Source organism: Ambystoma mexicanum, chromosome 2q, assembly GCF_040938575.1.
Source record: "Ambystoma mexicanum isolate Mex_15411 chromosome 2q, UKY_AmexF1_1, whole genome shotgun sequence".
NCBI classification, from domain to species: Eukaryota; Metazoa; Chordata; class Amphibia; order Caudata; family Ambystomatidae; genus Ambystoma; species Ambystoma mexicanum.
This window is the reverse complement of record NC_090924.1, coordinates 1,011,912,985-1,011,933,303: the sequence shown is the minus strand read 5'-3', so window position 1 is coordinate 1,011,933,303 and position 20,319 is coordinate 1,011,912,985. Positions and strand designations below refer to the sequence as shown.

Below are 20,319 nucleotides of genomic sequence, written 5' to 3'. Positions count from 1 at the left end.
AAGCCAGAGTGTCTTCACTTGGTTAATATGTCTATGTCTAACAACTACAAAATGTATGTGGCAGGAGGTGAAATGCCCTGTCCACGTTCCGGTGGAAATAAACTGAGATGGGCTTTCCTAGAGGGCATCATTGTTATTTGCCCCGGACTTGGCTGAGTGAGTTGGTTGGCTGCCAGGCCCCCTGTGCTGCTTATGAACAAATGGGATGGGAAGATTTGTTGTATTCTGTGTGATCTGCATGCTGGATACCAGAGTGTGTGGCCACTGCCAATGTTCTCTTCCCTTCCTGTGCGGCAGATGCTGCTGCCATAACCTTCCACCCAGCACCTTTACCTGTCTCCACATTTAATCTGCCCTGCCTAGATTGCCCCTTAACTTCATTTCCAGTATCTGCTCCCACAACACTCAAACTTGCACTTTTTGATGTTACACCTGAGTCAACTCCTGTATGCACGCGCAACGGAACCCCCTGTCCCATGTCTGCCAGGTAGAGCCAGTTTACATTCTCCTACTCGAAACAATGGCCACCCCCACCCGCCTCTTTATACCCACTCCCTACCCTCAACATACACATGTGCAATGCAAAGGAACTCCACCCTATCCCTTGGGACATTTGTATTTAAGTGTAAAACATTTACAGTACTATCCAGGTTACATGGTATGGATTTTGTTTAAACATCTGGTTAATGAGAATGTTTGAAACGGGTGAATTGTTACCATACTGCGTCATGTTATGGGGTATTCAGAAGCCTATTATGCGGACGTCAAATTGGTTATTTAGTACCATTTCCATAGTGATCATATGCAGTTATGTAAGAACAACGTAGCCACACTCTTGCAAAGTGATGTTGTCCCTTGACACACTTCATCCCTTTGCGCCAATTCAGAACAGACATCACACTAGCTAATTCCAATCTTTCACTCACCTTGCAGCATAATGCTCTAACGTCCACACTGCTCCAAACACATCCAGCGTGCATACCGTGGGAAAAATATGGCACCACCACTGCAGCAGAGATTGCCAGCATCACCACTGAAACACCACCCCCAAAACCAAAACCCCAGCTCACCTACAGAGCACCGGAAACCTCTAGCACCACCACTCCACCAGAGCTGACAACTTAGATCAACGTGACAGAACGTTCCCTGCTCCCTGCCCTCATTGCATCCTCCACCACAACAACTTCCAACGCCCTCCTTTAAGCAAGCACGCTCACAACAGTTACCCTTTCGTTTTTGCATCATAGTACCTCCCTTAGCGCACTATTGTAATGATTGCAATACCAGTGTGCAGGGAACAGTCTCTTGCACTCACGTTGATACCTTAACTGCTATACTTTCATCTGCACCTGTAACATTATAATGCTAACATGTCCTGTAAACATTGGTCTTTCTATGGTTTGCAGGTATGTCAATATATATGTGTAACAATTGTTTCATAAAAAAATGGCGCAGGTCTTTTTCTTCGCTGCACAGTAGAACGTATCTGGAGTTACTACTTGGATTAAACACATATGGGTGTTTGTGAATAACAGTGCATACGCCAGCACAGAGAGTCAGACACGCAAAGGAATAGAAAGGGAGTTCAAAACTACAAACCCCAGAATGCCACCTGCAGTAAAGCAGAGTTGGCAGCTGACACCAAATGGGTAACTTGAGATCTTTGCTGCGATCTCTGCTGCCATGAAGGAAATGTAGATGCTGGTGATATAGTTCACAAATATGTCCAATTGGTCAATTTTGATAAAATTGATCAAATTGAAGCCAAGTGCCTATTAACTACTGTACAGTCCTTTAAAGCTACTGCGTTTATCAATATTACACCAACTAATGTGATTAATGTTCCTGGAGCAAAGGAAATGGATACATATGATGCATGCTTATTTACAGCAGGACATTTTAATTCCAAATCTGCAAATAGTTCGATTATGCCTCTCGAAAAAATAGAAATCATCCATCTGCCTTTTTTAGAGCAGTGATAGAAAAGACAATATTCATCCTAGTACAGTCGTCTAGATGACATGTTTTTCCTGCAAATCATTCAGTCGTGCTCCCAACCTCAGTGCAGTATTTATTTTTATTTATAACATTTATTATACGCCCAAACCCGTGGAGATCACGGCATAGGTTACAGTATGCTTCAATTCTGGTTACAGTGGAGTAATGGATGCAGGTTACACAAATGATTAATCAGCATTGAATCCTTGGTTACAAGTAGGAATCAGGGTAGCGCTAACTACAGATTTACACATTTTAGGAATTGAACAGTCAAAGTACAGTTGTCTGGAAATTAATATTTGTTGAAAAGCCAGGTTTGCAGTATCTTTTTCAATTTCTGGTGGGAAGGCTCGTTTCTGGTAGCATGAGGGAGGGAGTTCCATGTTTTGGGGGCCACTACTGGGAAACTGGTCCCTCCCGCCCTTGTGCATTTGAAGCATGGGACAAAGAGGTGGGTGCTGTTGTCAGATCTCAGATTTCTAATGGCTTTATTGAGGATAATGGTGTTGTTGAGGTAGATGGGAGCTGTTTTACTAACACATTTGTGGGTAATACAGAGTGTTTCTTGCTTTGATAGGGAGCCATTGGGCTTCCCTCCTGGTTTTAGAGATGTGGTCAGATTTTTTTTATGCCAAGGGCTGCTCATAGTGGAGTTTAGCCAGGTTTGCGTTGGAGGATCCTAGTGACAGTACATTACAATAGTCCAACTTAGACAATATAAGTGCACGGGCAAGCGTAACACAGTTTTGAGGGGTCAGAAATTGGCGGCTTAACGCAATAGGTTTAGATGTATACACGGTGGCTGAAGCTAATGAGTTCACATGTTTGGTCATTGTTAGATTGGTATCTAAATAGACACCCAGTGTTTTAACCTGCTTGAGGATGGGGTTCCATCAGTGGTGATGGAGGTGTCGTCAGAAGGTAGAGATTTGATTTTGGCGTCTGAGCCCACAATAAGAATCTCCGTCTTCTCGTCATTAAAACATAGACTATTGTTGGGCATCCAATTTTGGATTATGTCGTATATTTTGTTTACAGTGATTGATTCTTGTTTTGTGGTTCCCGGTGATGGGGATGAGTATCTGAGTGTCATCAGCGAAGTTTGTGTAGATGACACCCATAGCATCAAGGGCAGCAAACAGCAATTTAGTGTAGGCATTATAGAAGGTGGGCAACAGGCATGACCCTTGTGGTACACCTATAGGGACTAGAATGGGGTCTGCCGCTTCCTTATTGAAACATCAACCCTTTTGGTGGTGGGTGATGCTGTTGGGGCTTGCCTGCTGCACAACCATCATCATTTTTTGATACTGTGGACCCCGGGTCACTCCTTGATGTTTTTGATCAATACATGGGGATGAGGTTGAAACTTCATGAATGATTTAAATAGTTTCTCCGTGGGAAAGTCTATTCGTACAAATGGAGTCTTCAAGATCCACCCCTCTCTTTGCATCTCAATTTTTTAGATGTACGTGGAACCACTGGGGTGTCTGCTCGCACTGCAGGGAGGTTTCAATTTACCAGTATGCTGATGATGCTCAGCTGTACTTGGAGGTATCTTCTCCAGCAGATGTCCACTGCATGGGCATTGCTTGGCTTGATCCAATGCCAGGTTGGCCTAAGCTAAATCCACAGGAGACAGATGATCTCCTGATTCCATCAGGGAAAATGAAGAGAGGATACCGGATTGGTTATGCGCATAAGCCTAAGGTCTATTGATCCTAAAAAAAAATTGACACCAATTGTTAAATCTCCGAGCTTCCTTCTGGAGCTCAGTTTTAAATCCCACGAGGAGAAAAAGGCACAGACTGCCTCTTATCAGTTGTGCTTGCTAAAGAAAATGAAATCATTTCTCCCAATAGACATATTACTGTCAGTTGGGCAGGCAGTGGTACTGGCCCATATTGATGGTGGCATTGCACTGTTTATGGAAGTTCCAAACACTGGGCTTACCCCCCTCTTCAGACAGTGTTCCATGCAAAGCAAAACTAAAAGATTACGAGCGAAAAGATTTATAAATAAACTTGTTCAGCTTCATTGGCTTTCCATCGAAATGTGCATCATTTTTAAAGCGTTGTGCTTATTCACATGTTAGGTAAGCTTACACATTTAGCAAAGCAGTTGAGAATCAGTGGTGGTTCTCGAAAAACTTGCAGTTGTGAATTAATGCGGCTGGAAATTCCCAGAGCTAAAAGGGAAAAGCACGTAAACAGCCCTTTTCCTACTATGACATGTTGTTTGCATTCATTCTCTATTGATAGTTGTATGTATGATATTTGTATGATGTAATTTTTCTAAGAAATATGTTTGAATTTTTCTTTGATAATATCATTTTTATGTTTGGCCTGTTCTTCTAAAATGTGTGTGTGTGTTAGATTTTTGGAAACGTGCTTTGTTGCCTGGTGGGGTTAGGGTTGTGACATATACAATGACTAAATTAATAATGAAGGTCTGTGTGCCAGAGCTAAAAGGCACCCGGACCCCCTACTCTCTATTCCCTGCGGCAGGCGTAAATCGACCCTGGCACGTGGTCAGGGGCCCACATTCAGAGTGCTTGTGCTGACACATGCATGGCACTGGTTCAAATGAAGAATGTGCTTCCTTAAAATGGATTATTGCCAAAATGACATTGTGATATACATTTTCTGGTTTGGAGAAGTGGGTTTTGTATCCAAGCAACAGGTTCAGTCAATGGGATTTTGGAATAAAATAACTAACCAGATCCTGTTATATCATTGAGCTTTCCAGGATTGAGGGTCAGGGCTTTGCAATGAAGTATATATAATACAATGTGGCTAGGGCAGAAGATTGGGACAATACATGTTATTTGTCCTCAACTCGCCTTAATAAGCATGTCAGCCGAATCCCACCAAACGCCAGCAGGTGATCTGTTGGGAAAGGGCACTGTTTTGACTAAGCAGGTAGGAGTGACTAGCTCTATCACGACTGAACTGGCCAGGGAAAGACAATATTGTGTAGCCTAAATAGCGACAAACTCTATTCATGGGACATTTTGCAGAAATCAAAATGAAAATGTGTGTTCGACATCTAGTGTTGGATCATACCTTTTTAAGACCAACATATAATCTATGGGAACCCCCCCAGGGATCAGCAGTCTTCCTGTTGCTATTCCCCATCTGCATGCACCCCAAGATCAATATTAAAGCTTCCATGCTCTTTGAACGGTATCCTGATTAAGCGCAAGTTATGCTCTCCTTAGGACAAGGAACTGGGCACCACTTTAAAATCTTAAAATGCTAAGGCCACTTACAACAACAGATGATGGAACGCGTCATATTCCTAAATTCATTCAAATGAAAGTGTTGCTGGGGTGTAACATAAGGTGATCCCAGACCAGGCAGCAGCCCAGTATTAGGCTGATGCGCAATCCTCCTTCTCCCATCTCCACGGCAAGGCACACAGTCACAAAATGAGATGTTCAGTTTAGTACATTAGTAGTGTTCCTCTTACCTCTGAAAATGCATTGTCCAATATCTCACACTGTCAAATTCTCCACAGGCTGACGTTCACACAATTGCGATGGCTACGTTCCATGTACCTTGGTGCTCTTCTGCCTGAACTAATTCAATAGCATGTATATAGGTGGTGGGAGGGCCCTACTATTCATGGCCCCCAAAATGGGCAAGGTCTGGGTATGTCTCTAGGCATTGGAAATATTTTGGGCCCCCGAGCAGATCTTGCAAGAGGTGGGGCATGTTGTGCGGCTGCTATTAATCCAGAACTACAATAGGACAGTGGGAAATTACCATGATAATCGTCCCCTGATTCACGGTGTGCTCTATCCAGAGATCGCACCACAGAATTAGGCCAACATCTAAGCAAACTGTGCAGATAAAACAACTTAGGAACTGATGACAATTTACCGTGGGTTGATCAACCCAGATTTCAGATATGAAAGTACAGTTTTTTCATATGCTTATCTTTGCAGGAAAGTAAATTGACCTTCTTACCACATTGCTGTTGAGTCCGATCCATAAAGGCTGGTTACTCTTTAGCAACTGAGCGGTCACGCTCATCAAGAATGAATGTGTGTAGGCATTTAAAACGCTGACGAGCTCAGAGTCTTCTGCTTTACATTGTCTTCGTGCTTCATCCCATTTCATTTTGGACTGTATAATTTTGTAGCTGCTATTCCCATATGTTATGAAGGAAGTTGATGGTATGATGGTGGGACTCTCCGGGTAGGCTGAACCTTCAGTGGAGAGAAATGCATTGGTCATTATAATAAATGACCGGGGGGCAATACAATCTGACAAATAGCACTAAAGTGCCTCTCACAAGAAAATCTGTATGAATAAACAAAGGACACTGAACCTCAAACTACATCTCATGCTAAAGCTGCCTAAATAGATCCGTGAAACTATAAGGTCAGAGTCAAATGTTTTTCCACAATAATATCGAATACAATTGTATTGATTGCAAAATGTACAATTAAATGGTGAACAATATCTTAAGAAAAAACGAAATGTTCTTTAAAGTTACCCAAATTAATTGGGTACATTAATTTAAAAAATGTCATTAGGAAAACAAAAATACACAATAAAAATACAATTTTAAAATATTACTTTGTACCATGTGCTTACCAAACATTGATTCACCACTTTCCACAAGTCCATGAATCTGACAGCAGTTCTGTGGCTTCAACCTATCCCCCAAAACCCCCATGTGACCTCCTTGCCACCCCCCCACATAAAACGTCCCGGCCAACCTTGATTTGAGTGTTGCATTTTCTGCCTTATGTCCATGCTTCTCTGTCCCCATTCCTGCTGTTTATTTGGAGGGAAATCGCTATTCTATGCTGTGCATCAGCAACCCATTCCAATTGGGATATAGTGATATCTGGCAATCCCACACAAAATGTGTTCCCAACACGTCCTTCATACTTTGAGTTTAAGTCCCTGATCCTTTGACTTGAATCTGAAATATACCCTTGCTACTGCTGATGGAAGGGGTCCTCTGGCCTGAGAGGAGAGCCCAATTCCTTTTTTCTATGCTAACCTTTTTAGTTCTTGTGCATAGCTGTCGCCACCTGAGGGAAAAATGACTGGCATAGGAAGTTGATGTAAGCGTTGCTTTTTTTCTGCCATTGGGGGGGAATACATATATGCCAGTACCATGCTAAATCGGAAATGTGCTTTTTTCATCTAAAGTCTTGTTCCATGTAGGCAATTGAAAAAATGGATTTCTACCTGTGAACAGTCGTCTGAAAGGTAATGATAAAATGCAGTATTTTGTCTAAATTCCTGTGCTATTTAGGTGATGGTCTGGAGCACAATACAAATGATTAAACAAACAAACAAACAAAACAGTCATTCTCGTCTGCAAAAACATCAGGTTGAAAGTAACTTTTTATTGCAACTATCAAGCAGCTTCTTGTGAAATAAACACCTCTTAATGTATTGTGGTTTCAGCCCCGTTATTTCTAAGCAATACAGCATCGCAGCACACATACACCCTGATATAAAGTACTTCGCTTCTTTCTTTTATATTCTATCATATATAAAATGTGTATTTTGTTTTTGTCTGGTTTGTAAAGACCATGAATCTTTTAACCTGACTGATTAGTGTAAGATCAGGGAGATGGTTGGTGATGTGAGAGGATGGGGGCAATGAAACATGAGGGTCAATAATGGACAGACACATCAGAGGTAAATATGAAAAGGCAAGCGGTAAACTTCTACCAAAGGGAGTCCATTCGGAATTAACTATGTTAATAGTGAACTGTACATTGTAAATTGTAAAGTATACATTTACGTAAAGTACATATGGAATAGGTAGGTACAACGCTGAATTGCAGCGCAGTGACCCTAATATGTATAGCTACCAATTGAAGAGGCTGATGATTTGAACACCGACACCGTTAGCTGTGAGGCGAGTTGCCAAGGCCAGTAATTGGAGCACTAGCTATGAGGAGGGAGGAACTAGATCAGGAGAATCCATGACAGTGGCTTTGGTTACACGCGCATGAGCAATAATCACTAACAATGAGAGAACGTTGGAGTGGCGTCCTTACGCGCTATGTTTGAATGTATAATAACTCTAGTTAGGGTTATTATAAGAGTAGAGTGGAAAATGTATACGTGGGAATGGGTGGAGACATTGTTAAAATGTGCAGTTGGAAGCACATAGGAACTCATATGGTTTAATTTTCGTTGGCAACCTTTGTTGGAAATGTACAGATTGGTTCATTTAGAATGGACATACCTAAACTAATATGGGGAATGTAAGCTAAGTTAAAATGGCTGCCTTGCAAGTGGCAGTATAGCCTTGATCTCGCGACAGTGATCTCCATGGTTACCAAGTAAACATATATGCGCAGGCGAGGCACCCGACCGGTTTTCCGACTGAATGCCTTGCGGTGTCTAAAGAGTAACAAACTGGCACAGTAATATATAAAAATTGTATTTTGTTTTTGTAGGTTTCTAAAGCACATCTACAAAAGGTTCGAAAGGAATCCTAGTCAATTTCATTGCTTTGTGGATCTCACCAAACCATTGCTCTTCCGCTTGGCATGACTTTAGAGAATGAGAAAGCCCATGTGCAAATCAGGCTTGGCACCAAGTCCAAAGGGACAGCGCAGCCCAAACTGCTAGATCAAATCCCTTCTGAACAAGACTACAAACAACCACAGACATGTGTCGGCCCCTTTATCAAAGTACAAATATGGCCACGGCTGGATGGTAGCTGAAGCAACCAATGGGAGATTGAACTCTGCTTACCAGAAGATCATGGTCTTAAGTTGCCTTCTAAATATCACGTGATTGTTCTTGTTACTCAATTGAACTGGTAGGCTGTTGCAGTTCCTTGAGACCAGGCTAGTGTGATATGGTATTACATGTATGGGGCCATTTTTAGATAATCTTAACGTCTAGAAGATTTAATGTTGGAAATGTAGAGAGAGGGGGAACCTGCATACCTATAGAAAAGCCAGAACTGTCGGCTTTTCCAATGCTTTTTATTTTTTAGTTACCTGCACATACCTGCCAAGATAGAGTATTTGTTCTCATTCCGTGCTTTATCGTACATAATGTTCTCGCTTTTGATATAGCCCTAGCACTGTAACATTGCCGAACTGTTCCTTACATGAATGATCCAAGAGCCAAAAGTGTCAAAATATAAATGACGAGACTTTAAACCTATCCACAGTCTGGATTTTTAGAGGGTCCTAATCTGGATAGGTCACCAGAATTTCAGCAGTCCTCAAAGATATTTGCTACTAATGCTGTCCCTTAACCATACATTGAAGGAGAAAAAACACAGAGAAATTGCTTGTGCACAAGCCACGTTGGTTTCTTCCTTCTGTGCCATATGTGATCCCTGCAGTACATGAAGCCTTGAATCTTTCCTTTTCCACGCCTTCCATTGCTAGACCACAGGTTATATGTACATTGATTCATTACTAGGGAGCCTTTCCTTGTCCGTCTTGCCTCTGAAAACCATCTTTGCTTCTCCAGAGATAATGCTGTTGGAGGGCTAGTTCAAGAGCCCTACCTAATTGCAGCGCTCTTCTGCACTTCCCACAACAGGGAGGTACACAGAATTACCAAAAAGAATACTGTCTTCGCTCTGGGTCTTTACACATCCTGATCAATGGAGGGTTGATGTCTTCGCCCCTAGGAAAGGGCACTGTGAGCAGTCAACAGCTCCAGCAGGACTCGATGGACAGCTGAAAGCTGAAGCAAACTCTTAACATGGGATGGCAGCCTTTAAAAGCCCTTTCCTATGATCCAATAATGATGCCTTCTTAGGTAAGTGTCCACCCACGTGTACATGTCATACCCAGAGGCCTCAGCCCCATGGAGTTCACTTTGGGGCTGACAAGTATGCAGGGAATTATTCAAGATGGCAGGATATACGTGGCAGCCCGGAGCTATGACTCTGAAGATCAAAAAGTGTATGTTAGTAATTGCCTTCCTGATGCCTGCACACTCACTGCAGCAGGCTTATTATTTATTTTATAAATGTATTCATATACAGGGTGGAACAAATGCTCGTTTGATCACAAAAGAACATACAATAGACAAGAAATCAGATTTGACGGGAAGCAGTGAGCTTCATACAAAGGAGTGAATTTGACGGACATTCTGACCAGGTTGTGGAGGGGAGTGGATGGAACAGCCACTGGGGACAATATATACTTCTGGTGAAATGTTTATGATGCAGCCGTGCCTTTAGAAATCAGCCCCTCCGATATGCAGTCTCATTTAATGCAAACAAAAATGTTTCCTGGGTGGTTTGACCCACATGCCATCAGCCCAGGAAGAGAGGCATGCATTCAAGCAGATGGCTCTTTCCACTGGCAAGTATTAGTAACTGGAACTGACTTTAACATTTATTTTCTACACACCACAATATTTTCCTTTGCTTTTGGCATAATCTTGATTAATCTTAACTTCAATCCAGCATTCAATTTACACAACACTAAAACTATGCCACCAATTTTTGACAGATATGTGAAACAACCATCGGGAAGTTAACATAGGGCTGTATCAATTGGAAACAGTCACATGGCTGTCTAGTGAATTTAGGCTTTAGCAGACTATATTAATTAATAGCATACTTTCTCCTGTTCTATAGTTCATCATTACAAGAGTGGGAGGTGCCAATAGAAAGCAGTGTGATATTACATTGTCCCTATAGTGCCAATGAGCTCTTAAAGGGGTCGCGACGTGAGAATCTGCTACAAAGTTATTGAATGTACACACTTAAAGTAATATCATTCTTCTTCATCATTGAAAGATATGATTATAATAATTGTTATTTTATAACACTTAATACCAGGGACCAGTTTCTAAATGTGAGCCCCATGATTCGAACCTGTAATGCTATACGTTGTCTTGTTTCTAAGACAAATAAATGTTGTCCTTGAGCTATCCTCCAGGCATATATGCCCAAATAAAATCATTAAGGATATTGCACTTTTTCTCATTCAAAACATGGTATTCTCTCCAACAGTCTCTTTCTGACTTAGACCCTGAGCTCTGTTTTATTATTCCTTGAAGGAACCATGACTGTATCACGTTGATGCTGCCAATTCTTGGTTGTTTCTTTCATGGATGATATGAGGAGAATGATGGATGATGTTTGAGTGAGTGCGCTGATACTTTTTGATATTTGTTTGATATTTGTCGGTATTCAGCGCTGTGGCTCCCTCCACATTAGTCATCTACACCATTGTGGTGTGTAAACCTTGGGTTAATTATTTCATACTGACTGTCAACAGACAGTCTCTGTTGCTCCTTCTGACAGTATGCATGATTGGCTCTCTTACTGATTCTTTTGAAAATTCCCTTTCAAATTCTTGTTAAATTGCTAATTTCTTCCAATGAAATTCAAATTCTCCTGTGAAGTGAAAGTGAAGAGCTTGTCTGCCAAAACAGCTTCCTGAAATGAGCAACTGAAGTAAGTCTCTGGATGGATGCTAACTGGCTCGAGTTTGTTGCAGGAAACACGCAGGTTCTGATCCTGAGCAAAAAACTGAATTTTTGGCACAATAGCATCTGCCCCATTTTTGGGTGCATTAAGTTCACAACCTAGATGTTGTATTGGACATCATCTTCTTAAGAAACCCTCTGCCGGCCCGTCCTGCCTGGCCAACTATCGGCCAATCTCCATCACCCCTTTCCTGGGCAAACTCTTGGAAAAGCTGGCAATCTCCCAGCTCAATCTTCACACCGAATCTGTTGGTTGTCTCCATGATCATTAGTCTGGCTTCAGAGCCGCCAGAAGCACGGAAACTGCTCTCCTGAACATACGTGAAGACTTGCTCTCCAACCTTGATTCCAACACCCCTTGTGTCCTCATCTTACTTGATCTCTCTTCTGCCTTTGACACGGTCAACCATGCCATCCTGCGCAACTGTCTCCATGATAACCTGGGGATTACAGGCCAGGCCCTGGCATGGCTGACCTCTTTCCTCTCTGATCGACCCTCCCAGGTTCAAATCGGGTCCTTCCTCTCCTCTATCTTTATCTCTACCTGTGGTGTTCCCAAGGGGTCTAAACTCTCTCCCTGGTTGTTCAACCAATACCTGGCACTTCTTGCCCATCGCATTGCTGCACTCTGCCCCAACTTCCAGTGCTATGCGGATGACACTCAGCTCATTTTCAGGCTACCCTCTGCCACTTGTTCTCCCTCTCTCATCTCTGACTGCCTGTCCGCCATGCAGGAGTGGTGTGCCGCCAACGATCTCTGCCTTAATGCCAGTAAGACTGAGATTCTCATTGGCGCACTCACTCCCTCCTTTCCTATCACACTCTGGCCGTCCTCTCTTGGCCCTCTTCCTTGCTCCCACCTGTGAGGCTAAAAACCTCGGGCCATCTTCAACTTCACATTCTCCTTGTCTCCTCACATCTCTGACGTCTCTAAGAAGTCACATTACCAGCTGCACCTCTTCAGAGCTATTCTTCCTTTCCTCTCCTTCTCCAAGAGGCTCACTATCTCCAGAGCTCGGGTTCTCTATAGGCTGGACTATTGCAACAGCCTCTTTCTAAATCTGCCTGCTTCTACTCTCCTCCCTCTGCAACTCATCTAAAACAGGACTGCGAGACTTGTCCTTGGCCTCAAGCCCAGGGATCGTATTTCTCCAGGACTGAAATCTATACACTGGTTCCCAGTGGCTGCGAGGATTAAGTTCAAAACCCTCTGCATTGTCCACAAGGCCTTCTGTGGCCTGGGGCCTCAATACCTTCAACTCTCTCTTCCTAAATATCTTCCTTCTCAAGCTCTTCGCTCATCTGCCTCCAACTCCCTCAGGGTCAGACGCTTCTCCAATCAACGATTTGGTGGGAGATCTCTTTCTTTGGCTGGGCCCTTCCTCTGGATCAGCCTCCCTGCCTCCCTAAAACTTGAGGAGAATAATCTTCAGTTCCGTATGCACCTCAAAACCTTTCCCTTTGCTTCTGTTTGTTCTCCTCCTACCCCCTGCTGAATTCCTGGCTGAAACTGAAACTGCACTGGTTACCTGGCCACCCTCTGATCTCGGGCCTAGGTCCCCACCCCTGCCAGTTGCACTCCTGCACTACCTTTCGGGCAACCCCTCCACTTGGGGACTGTCTTCTGTATCCCTTCAGTCCAACTTCCAACACTTGAGACCCGATGTCTGCACTTACCCTTGCACTTGCTACCAGCTGGCTGCACTTTTACCTACTGTTATTTATTCTTATCCCATGAGCTGCACTGTCCCCTCCCCCTGCACTTCTCCCTTCCCATGCGCTTGCACAATCTGAATGACACCTGCCCTTGTAGGATAGTTGTCTTTATCTTCCCTCTGTTCCCCCTCCCTTGCCTCTTTGCACCTTGAAACAATGGCGCATAGACGCATTATAAATGCCATATCATATCATTGGTCCCTCAGGTGAGCATGGTCTCTCAACCCTTACACTCTCAGATAATACAAATCAAACATGAGCCTTATTTCACGATGTCCCAGCAGTATATTACCACAAAGCACTGTGTATTGACCTTCCCCAATACCGTATGAAAACATGCTAAGAATACCAAACCTCTGAGCCGGACTGATGAAAAAACTACTATGGAAAACCTGAATTACACGAGTCCTGGAACAATTGCAATGGCTTCCAGTCTTTAAATGCATTGTTTCTAGGTCATTATGCATTGTTCTCAGGGCTGTTCACTATAAGAAACCACTTTCCAACAACTAGATTTACTCGGTACAATCCTATCCATTCATTGAGAGCCTATTCTCACCATCTTCTCCAGCAACCTTTATTTTGGCTATAGAATAGGGGAGGATGGTCTTTCTTTGTCACTCAGATCATCTCGTGAACACTCTCATGTATGGAAAACTCTTAAAAACACACTTATTTATACAGTAACCCGGTTTCAGTGCCCTTAGTCAACTTCTCCATTGATTGACCTCCATAATGCTTATAAAGTCTTGCTTTGTAAATCACTACCACATTACACAACACAATTTAACAAATGTGGTCAATTCACATACCAGCTGTTGGTGTGTCTCTGGACTGTGCACAGCTGACGTGTGCATGTATCCACTATAGGAATGGCTGTGATTATTTGATATACTCACAGGAAGTCAGCTCAGCGGTAGCCAATGACATTCCTTTTTTTACCAACAGGCCATGTGTGTAGAGTTTGTCTATTTGGAAGAACACAATTTTCAGCAGAGAAGCCACATTGACTTTGCATTGGAAAAAACAAAAAAGCTCAGGAGAGTGAAGCCTTGCTGGTGACATTCTGTTACATCATGTTCAGTATTTTAAAGAGGTTAGGCCTTCTCATGTATTTGTCAGAAATGTTAATGTCATGGTAATATTTTCAATGTAGAAATCACAACCACATATTTTAAGCAAGATCACACAATATTAGTATGCAATTTCCAAAACGGATTTAACAGCACTCCGAAGCACCCGTGTTGCCATGGCATGCCAGTGCATACTATATACATACACTTATGCAAGGTACCTACTTTTGTCCATTTGGCAAATGTAACCTCTAGGTCGATCGCAGTCATCATCAATCCAGTAGCCCGCATTCAAGGATGGTCCTGTTACTATGGCTACGCAATCATTCTATAAGCAGAGAAAAAGCCCATGTGAAATATTCATGAGCACCTTGGTTTAAAACATTTCATTTCAGTATGACTGTTGTGTTAAGACATTTGCGCAGTTCCAATAGGCCACCTTCGTACACGGATAACTAGGTAGAATTGTGATGATGATTAGAAGTACATGATTATACTTTATAGAGAATACGTTAAGTAATTGTCATTTTCTCAAATAATGTCAACCGGATTCTAATAGCAAAATTTCATGCAAGTATCTAAGAATCAAGGTGGCAGACCGATTGCTAGACACATCATAATTGTAAATAACTTAATATTACAAACAATACCTGTTACAGTGAATGCAAACATACTGCTGGTCAATTTGAAATGTCTTTCAACTTTCCTATGCAGACATTGGGGATTCTCCCACTGCTAAATCTCCAAGACGTACAGGGCCAAATAGTCATTTTATGTTAGAATTGAAACACCATTCTACTGGATAGATCAGATGACTCCTCTTAAAGAATTCTCTAGAAGTGGAGACCCCTGCAGAGAGTGTTACACGCTTGAGGCCAGTAACATTGGATGATGGTTGGTAGCGCTGAAAGACCATTTTGAAGGGAGATGTGGGAGCTCTATCACCAACACTTGAAGAAGAAAGTGGCACGTAGTTGCTGTAACAGGTTTTGTTAAATCCCTGAAATTGGAAGATTACATACTGGAGTAAAAGGTGGTTGCTTGGTGATTGATTTTACACCTTGGTTTATTATACTGTTTTAAACTTACTGTTTTATATTTGAGTAGTCCGCTTGGGAAAACTGATGATACATCATGTTTGTCTTTTATTAATTATGTGTTTTCTTTGTAATTGACTTGTTGCTGATATGAAATTTACTGATGGTTATGGAATATATTGAACTCATGATTTTAATGTACATTTTAGACTGTTAGTTGGAATGTAATTATTAAAGGTTGAATTTGTTTTTGTGTTTCAAACATATAATCATTTCTTTTTTTTTAAAGTGGCACCTTAATTAGCAGTTATTAAAGTTAAATGTACATAATCAGAAAAAGAACAAGAAAATCTTCTGTGTATGTCGAGTAGATGCATCGAGGCCTAAATCCAGTATGGAGAGTAGGTGCAGCAGTGCCTCATTCCATTATGTCCAGTAAGCACTTCAAGCACTGGTTCTGGTTCCAGTATGCCCAATAAGGCCCAGTTCCAGGATGGCTGCAAATGCTCAATTCCAGGATGCCCACCAAACACACCCTAGGCCTGGTTCTAATATTGTCAATAAGGTCACACATGCCTGGTTCCTGTAGGCCTGGTAGTGGTCAATTCCATTATGCTCATAGGCCAACTTCAGAAAGCCCAGTATGCATTTTCAAATCACAATTTAGTTTTCCAGCTAGCACATCAAGACCTAGTTCCATGGTCCCCAGTAAGCACGGCAAGACCGAAATCCAGTGTGCTAAATAAGCATGTTCTAGCATTATTTCTGTATACCCATTAAGCTCGTCAAAGCTTGGAGGCTTTATGCCTAGAAAGCACACCGAGACCTGGTTCCCGTGTTTCCAGTAAGCGCATCAGCACCCGATTAACGTTTACTCATTAAAGCCTATTTGCGACTGATTCCAGTTTGCCCAGCAAGCACATCAAAGCCTGACTTTAGTATGACGAGTAACAATCAATGTCTGTTGGGCACATTAAGCACATAAGGGAGTTACCTCAGTATTTGCAGTGAGCACAAATATCAGATTGCTGTATGCCTAGTTAGTACACCAAGGCTTGATTACCAGTAAACACGAAAAGGCCTCATTCAATAGTACTCGGAGAACACATAAAGACTTCCACCTAGTATGTACAAGAAGCACAATAAGGGATACGTTTTGAATGCCCTAAAAGAACATCATTAACTCATTCCAGTATGCCCAGCAAGCACCTACAAATATAATTCCAAGACAGCAATGCGCTCTTCTAGAATGCTGTGGCCACCTTTCATGATCGTGGTGAGTAGTGTCTCTTGCAACTAAGGTTAGGTACATTCTAACAATTAGAAGGCAGGTTTTGGCAGTGCCTAGGCTCTATTGTGGCAGACCAGAGTAAATGCCTGGAAATCACTACTGAATCGTTTAGCATTGACTATGCATTGAGTTATTGGCTTTAGTGCTGTACGAGCTGCAGGGCACACAGAGATGCCCTGCAAAGCTCAGTTCATATCCACTCAGGATCATGCACAAAGCCTGAATAGTCTGTTCAGGTGTGCAGGATCCTAAATTTTCAAGCACCTTTTTGGTGAGGTTTAGCTTCAAGTACGCACTTCATCTCCATCACTGAATGAGGGACCCTCAGACCCCGATGCAGCCGATGTTATCGACAGATGAAATATGTGGGTTCTGGGCTATGAAGGAGGAAACCAAATTAATGAATGCCGACAAATTTCCCAGAGAAGAGAATGGAGCCTTTGGGATGTCCACATGCCATTGAGACAGGCAGTGGCATTGAGGGGTGCAGTTGAACAAGATGCCTGTTGCTGCTTAGGAAAACTTGCAACCAATTGTAGGGCTTTAGCTATCCTGGTGCAAAGCCTGACAATGCGGATAAGGGCCCGATGGTCAGTGGTGTTGAAGACTGCTAATCGGTCAAAGACCACTAGGAAGCAGACATTACTGTTATTTATGTTACAGAGAATTATTGAACACCATTTGAGTTGTGTTTTTATCTGTGGTGCAAAAAGGATTGCATCTAGATTTGAGGAATTGGTAGAGATTTCTGAGATTTCTAAAATCGCCCGTGCCAATAATAGGTTTCTTAAATAGAGGTAGAAGTATGCAAATAATTGGAACTAATGCTTTGAAGGCCACATGTAACAACACTTGTCTTTGTAGGGATTACCACATGCTAATGTTTTTTTTAAGTACAAGAGAAATAGTACACATTGATCCCGTGATGCTGGTCACTTGACACTGGATATATTATATATATATATATATATATATATATATATATATATATATATATATATATATATATATATATATATATTCAGTAATAGCCAGTAATAGCCAAGCTGGTGCTCACAAGGATGAAGAGTAAAATAGTTTCCTATTTCAGAGACCCTTTATCTGCCGAACCCAGGTAAGAAAGCAATGCTCCTTGCATTGACAATTTGACTATATCACATCACATGCCAGATAGGAGCAAATCAGTTACAGCTACAAACATGTCCAAATGGTGAAGCCATTGCAGTGATTGAGCACCAGGAGGGTTAGTGAATCTATATATGTAATAATGGCTTTGGTAATGACAAATCACTGTTGAATTTTGGAGAAAAGGGGCGTGCTGGATCTTTAGGAAGAGACTGATTCCTTTCCGTGGTGGGGAAGAATAAGACCATGAGTGACTTTGAATGCTTGGCCACAAATCTCGTACACTGGTCTATGTTAAATTATGGTAAAGCCTTAACAAACTGGAACACCAACTACACACCATCCAATTTGGAAAATACTGAAATGTGGCTGTGATATACACATATAGGCGCCATGTAATGTGCTTAAGGTTCATAGTGATAATACCGAATACCAAAATCTCGAAAACCAAAATCTCGAAGACAAAAGGCCGAAAAAAAAAATCAACCCCCTTTTTTTGTTTTTTTTAAATTTTAACCATTTTTTTTACTTACCTGACCCCAAAAACACATATAAATAAATTAATAAATAATTCGATATTTTTTTTTCGAGATTTTGGTTTCGAGATTTTTGGCATTCGGTATTATGTATTCGGCCTTTTGACTGACCACCGTGCTTAAATGCAGACACAGGTTTTGAAGTAATTTGTCCTTAGCTTACTGAGTCCTTGACCATGGGATTATTCTTCATAGACTTGCTACCATGGTCGGCTGTCAGGTGATGCTCTTAGGTTGTTTGGATCCCTTCTTTGAAATAGTACTAATTGTGGCAGCCTTCAAGGTCTTGAAACCAAATGCATCATGGTACCATGTGGGGTCCCACAGGTGGCTGCTCTCTCCCCTGTTCGTGTTAACATTTATATTAAATCCATCTATAATTTCTTATCTAGCCTGCATGTTGGCTACCAGTGTTATGCAGATGACACAATAATATTCATTTAAGTTAACAAGAGACACTATATTTGACAAGATTTGTTTCAATTACATTTTTAATGGCATACCAATCTGCATGAGATACAATAAGTTATCCCTCAACAGTTGTTATACACAGGTACAGGTTCTATAGTGATACTGGTTGCGCTAGTATGTCTGAAGTGAACTAATTAATTGTACTTAATGAAGGGATTTTTGTCTCTCTTGCTCTGCTGAAAGGGGAAAATACTGACACAAACCCCTGTATGTGTCCTCAATGTTATCTTACATTAGTAACCCGGCGAGAGACAATCAGAAGGCAAGAGCCATTCTGATTGGCTCTCGCCAGGTCCCTACCCGGCCGGGAATCCCTTCATCGGGATTCCACGGCCTTTGTTCCCGGCGGGGGCGTGGGCACCCCTCAGCCAATGAGGAGACTCGAAGCGGGGCCACCCCCGCTCCGAGCCTCCCCGCGGCTGAGAGGCTGCCTTCGCCCCCCGCAGGGGACTCGGGTAAGGATTTTTTTTTCTAAATCCCCTCCCTTCCCTCCCTCCCCCCTCCCTCCCCTCCCCCACTTACCTTCTTGTTCCTGCATCCCCGGCGGGGGACGAGGAAAGCCCAAACCGTGGAATTGAATTCCTAAACATCTATGAACAATATCTGATCCCAACTCTTTTAAGAAACAACTAAAAACCTGTTTTTTTCATCACTATTTATAGTTATGGTCCAGCAATTTAAGTTTTTCACTCATTTCTCACTTAATTCCTGGCATATCGCTGTGCTATGCATGCAAACATAATATAGTATAACATACCCATCATCAGAGTGGATGATTTTAGCCCAACCTACACTAATGAAAAATGTCCATCTGAATTTAAATAACTGAGTTTAAATGTAAATACATTCTACCTTATATTGCTACACACATTTTCTACACATTTATGAAACATATTACAAAGGAAGTTAATTTATTAAGCACATTATCTTTACCTTAAACAAACTAATCTGGATTGTTCTATCTGCTTACATTGATTATATAAGATTTATTTTGATAACCCTAAAGGGGACAGATTTGTGTTTACTGAAGGGCTGGACTCTGGAGCCTCCCAGTATGCCGCAACCTTTTTTTGAAAGGTTTAAAAAACATTTCCTGGCTTTTTTGTGGTAAAGACGTTGAAGAATGCACAGTCAGTGTCAATGTTTTTTGTATTGGCTTGGATGGCGCCGATGGTGTCTACATCAACGGCTTGACTTTGGTCCTTTGGTCCTTTGGTCCTGTGCTTTGAGGGACTTGACACAGGACTCGAAGATTTCTCATCTCATTGAGAGGATTGTGTGAAGATACTGGTGGGGGGTGTCTGTACTTCTGCTCTCTATATGGTAGAGGAGAGGCACAGAGGACCCCAGCCAAGATTCTCTATGTGGTAGCTATGGTCGAGCAATCAAGGCCTAGCTTCTCAGGAGGTGATGCAGGCTGGTTCTTAAGTACAGTGTAGTCCCCGAACCCCCACAAAGGAATGTCCACACACTGTATTACTGAAAACACAGTCTTTATATAATTAATATTCAAAGGTATGTACACGATCACAATAACGCACTTTGTACTCGGAAATCAACAATGATAAATATATACAATTCTAAAGTGGTACCCCCAATGTTATCGAATCTCATTAA

General features: G+C 42.0%; 1 protein-coding gene across 1 annotated transcript in view; it reads right to left on the bottom strand.

Moving 5' to 3' along the window:
* Positions 1 to 20,319, bottom strand: part of LOC138569908 (macrophage mannose receptor 1-like) — a 745,141-nt gene that overhangs the window by 138,343 nt on the left and 586,479 nt on the right. The window contains exons 23-24 of the mRNA XM_069648337.1: positions 14,468 to 14,570; positions 5,970 to 6,211 (exon numbers count right to left, since the gene is read on the bottom strand). Coding sequence (XP_069504438.1) covers positions 5,970 to 6,211; positions 14,468 to 14,570 — 345 coding nt within the window. The remainder of the gene's footprint in view (positions 1 to 5,969; positions 6,212 to 14,467; positions 14,571 to 20,319) is intronic.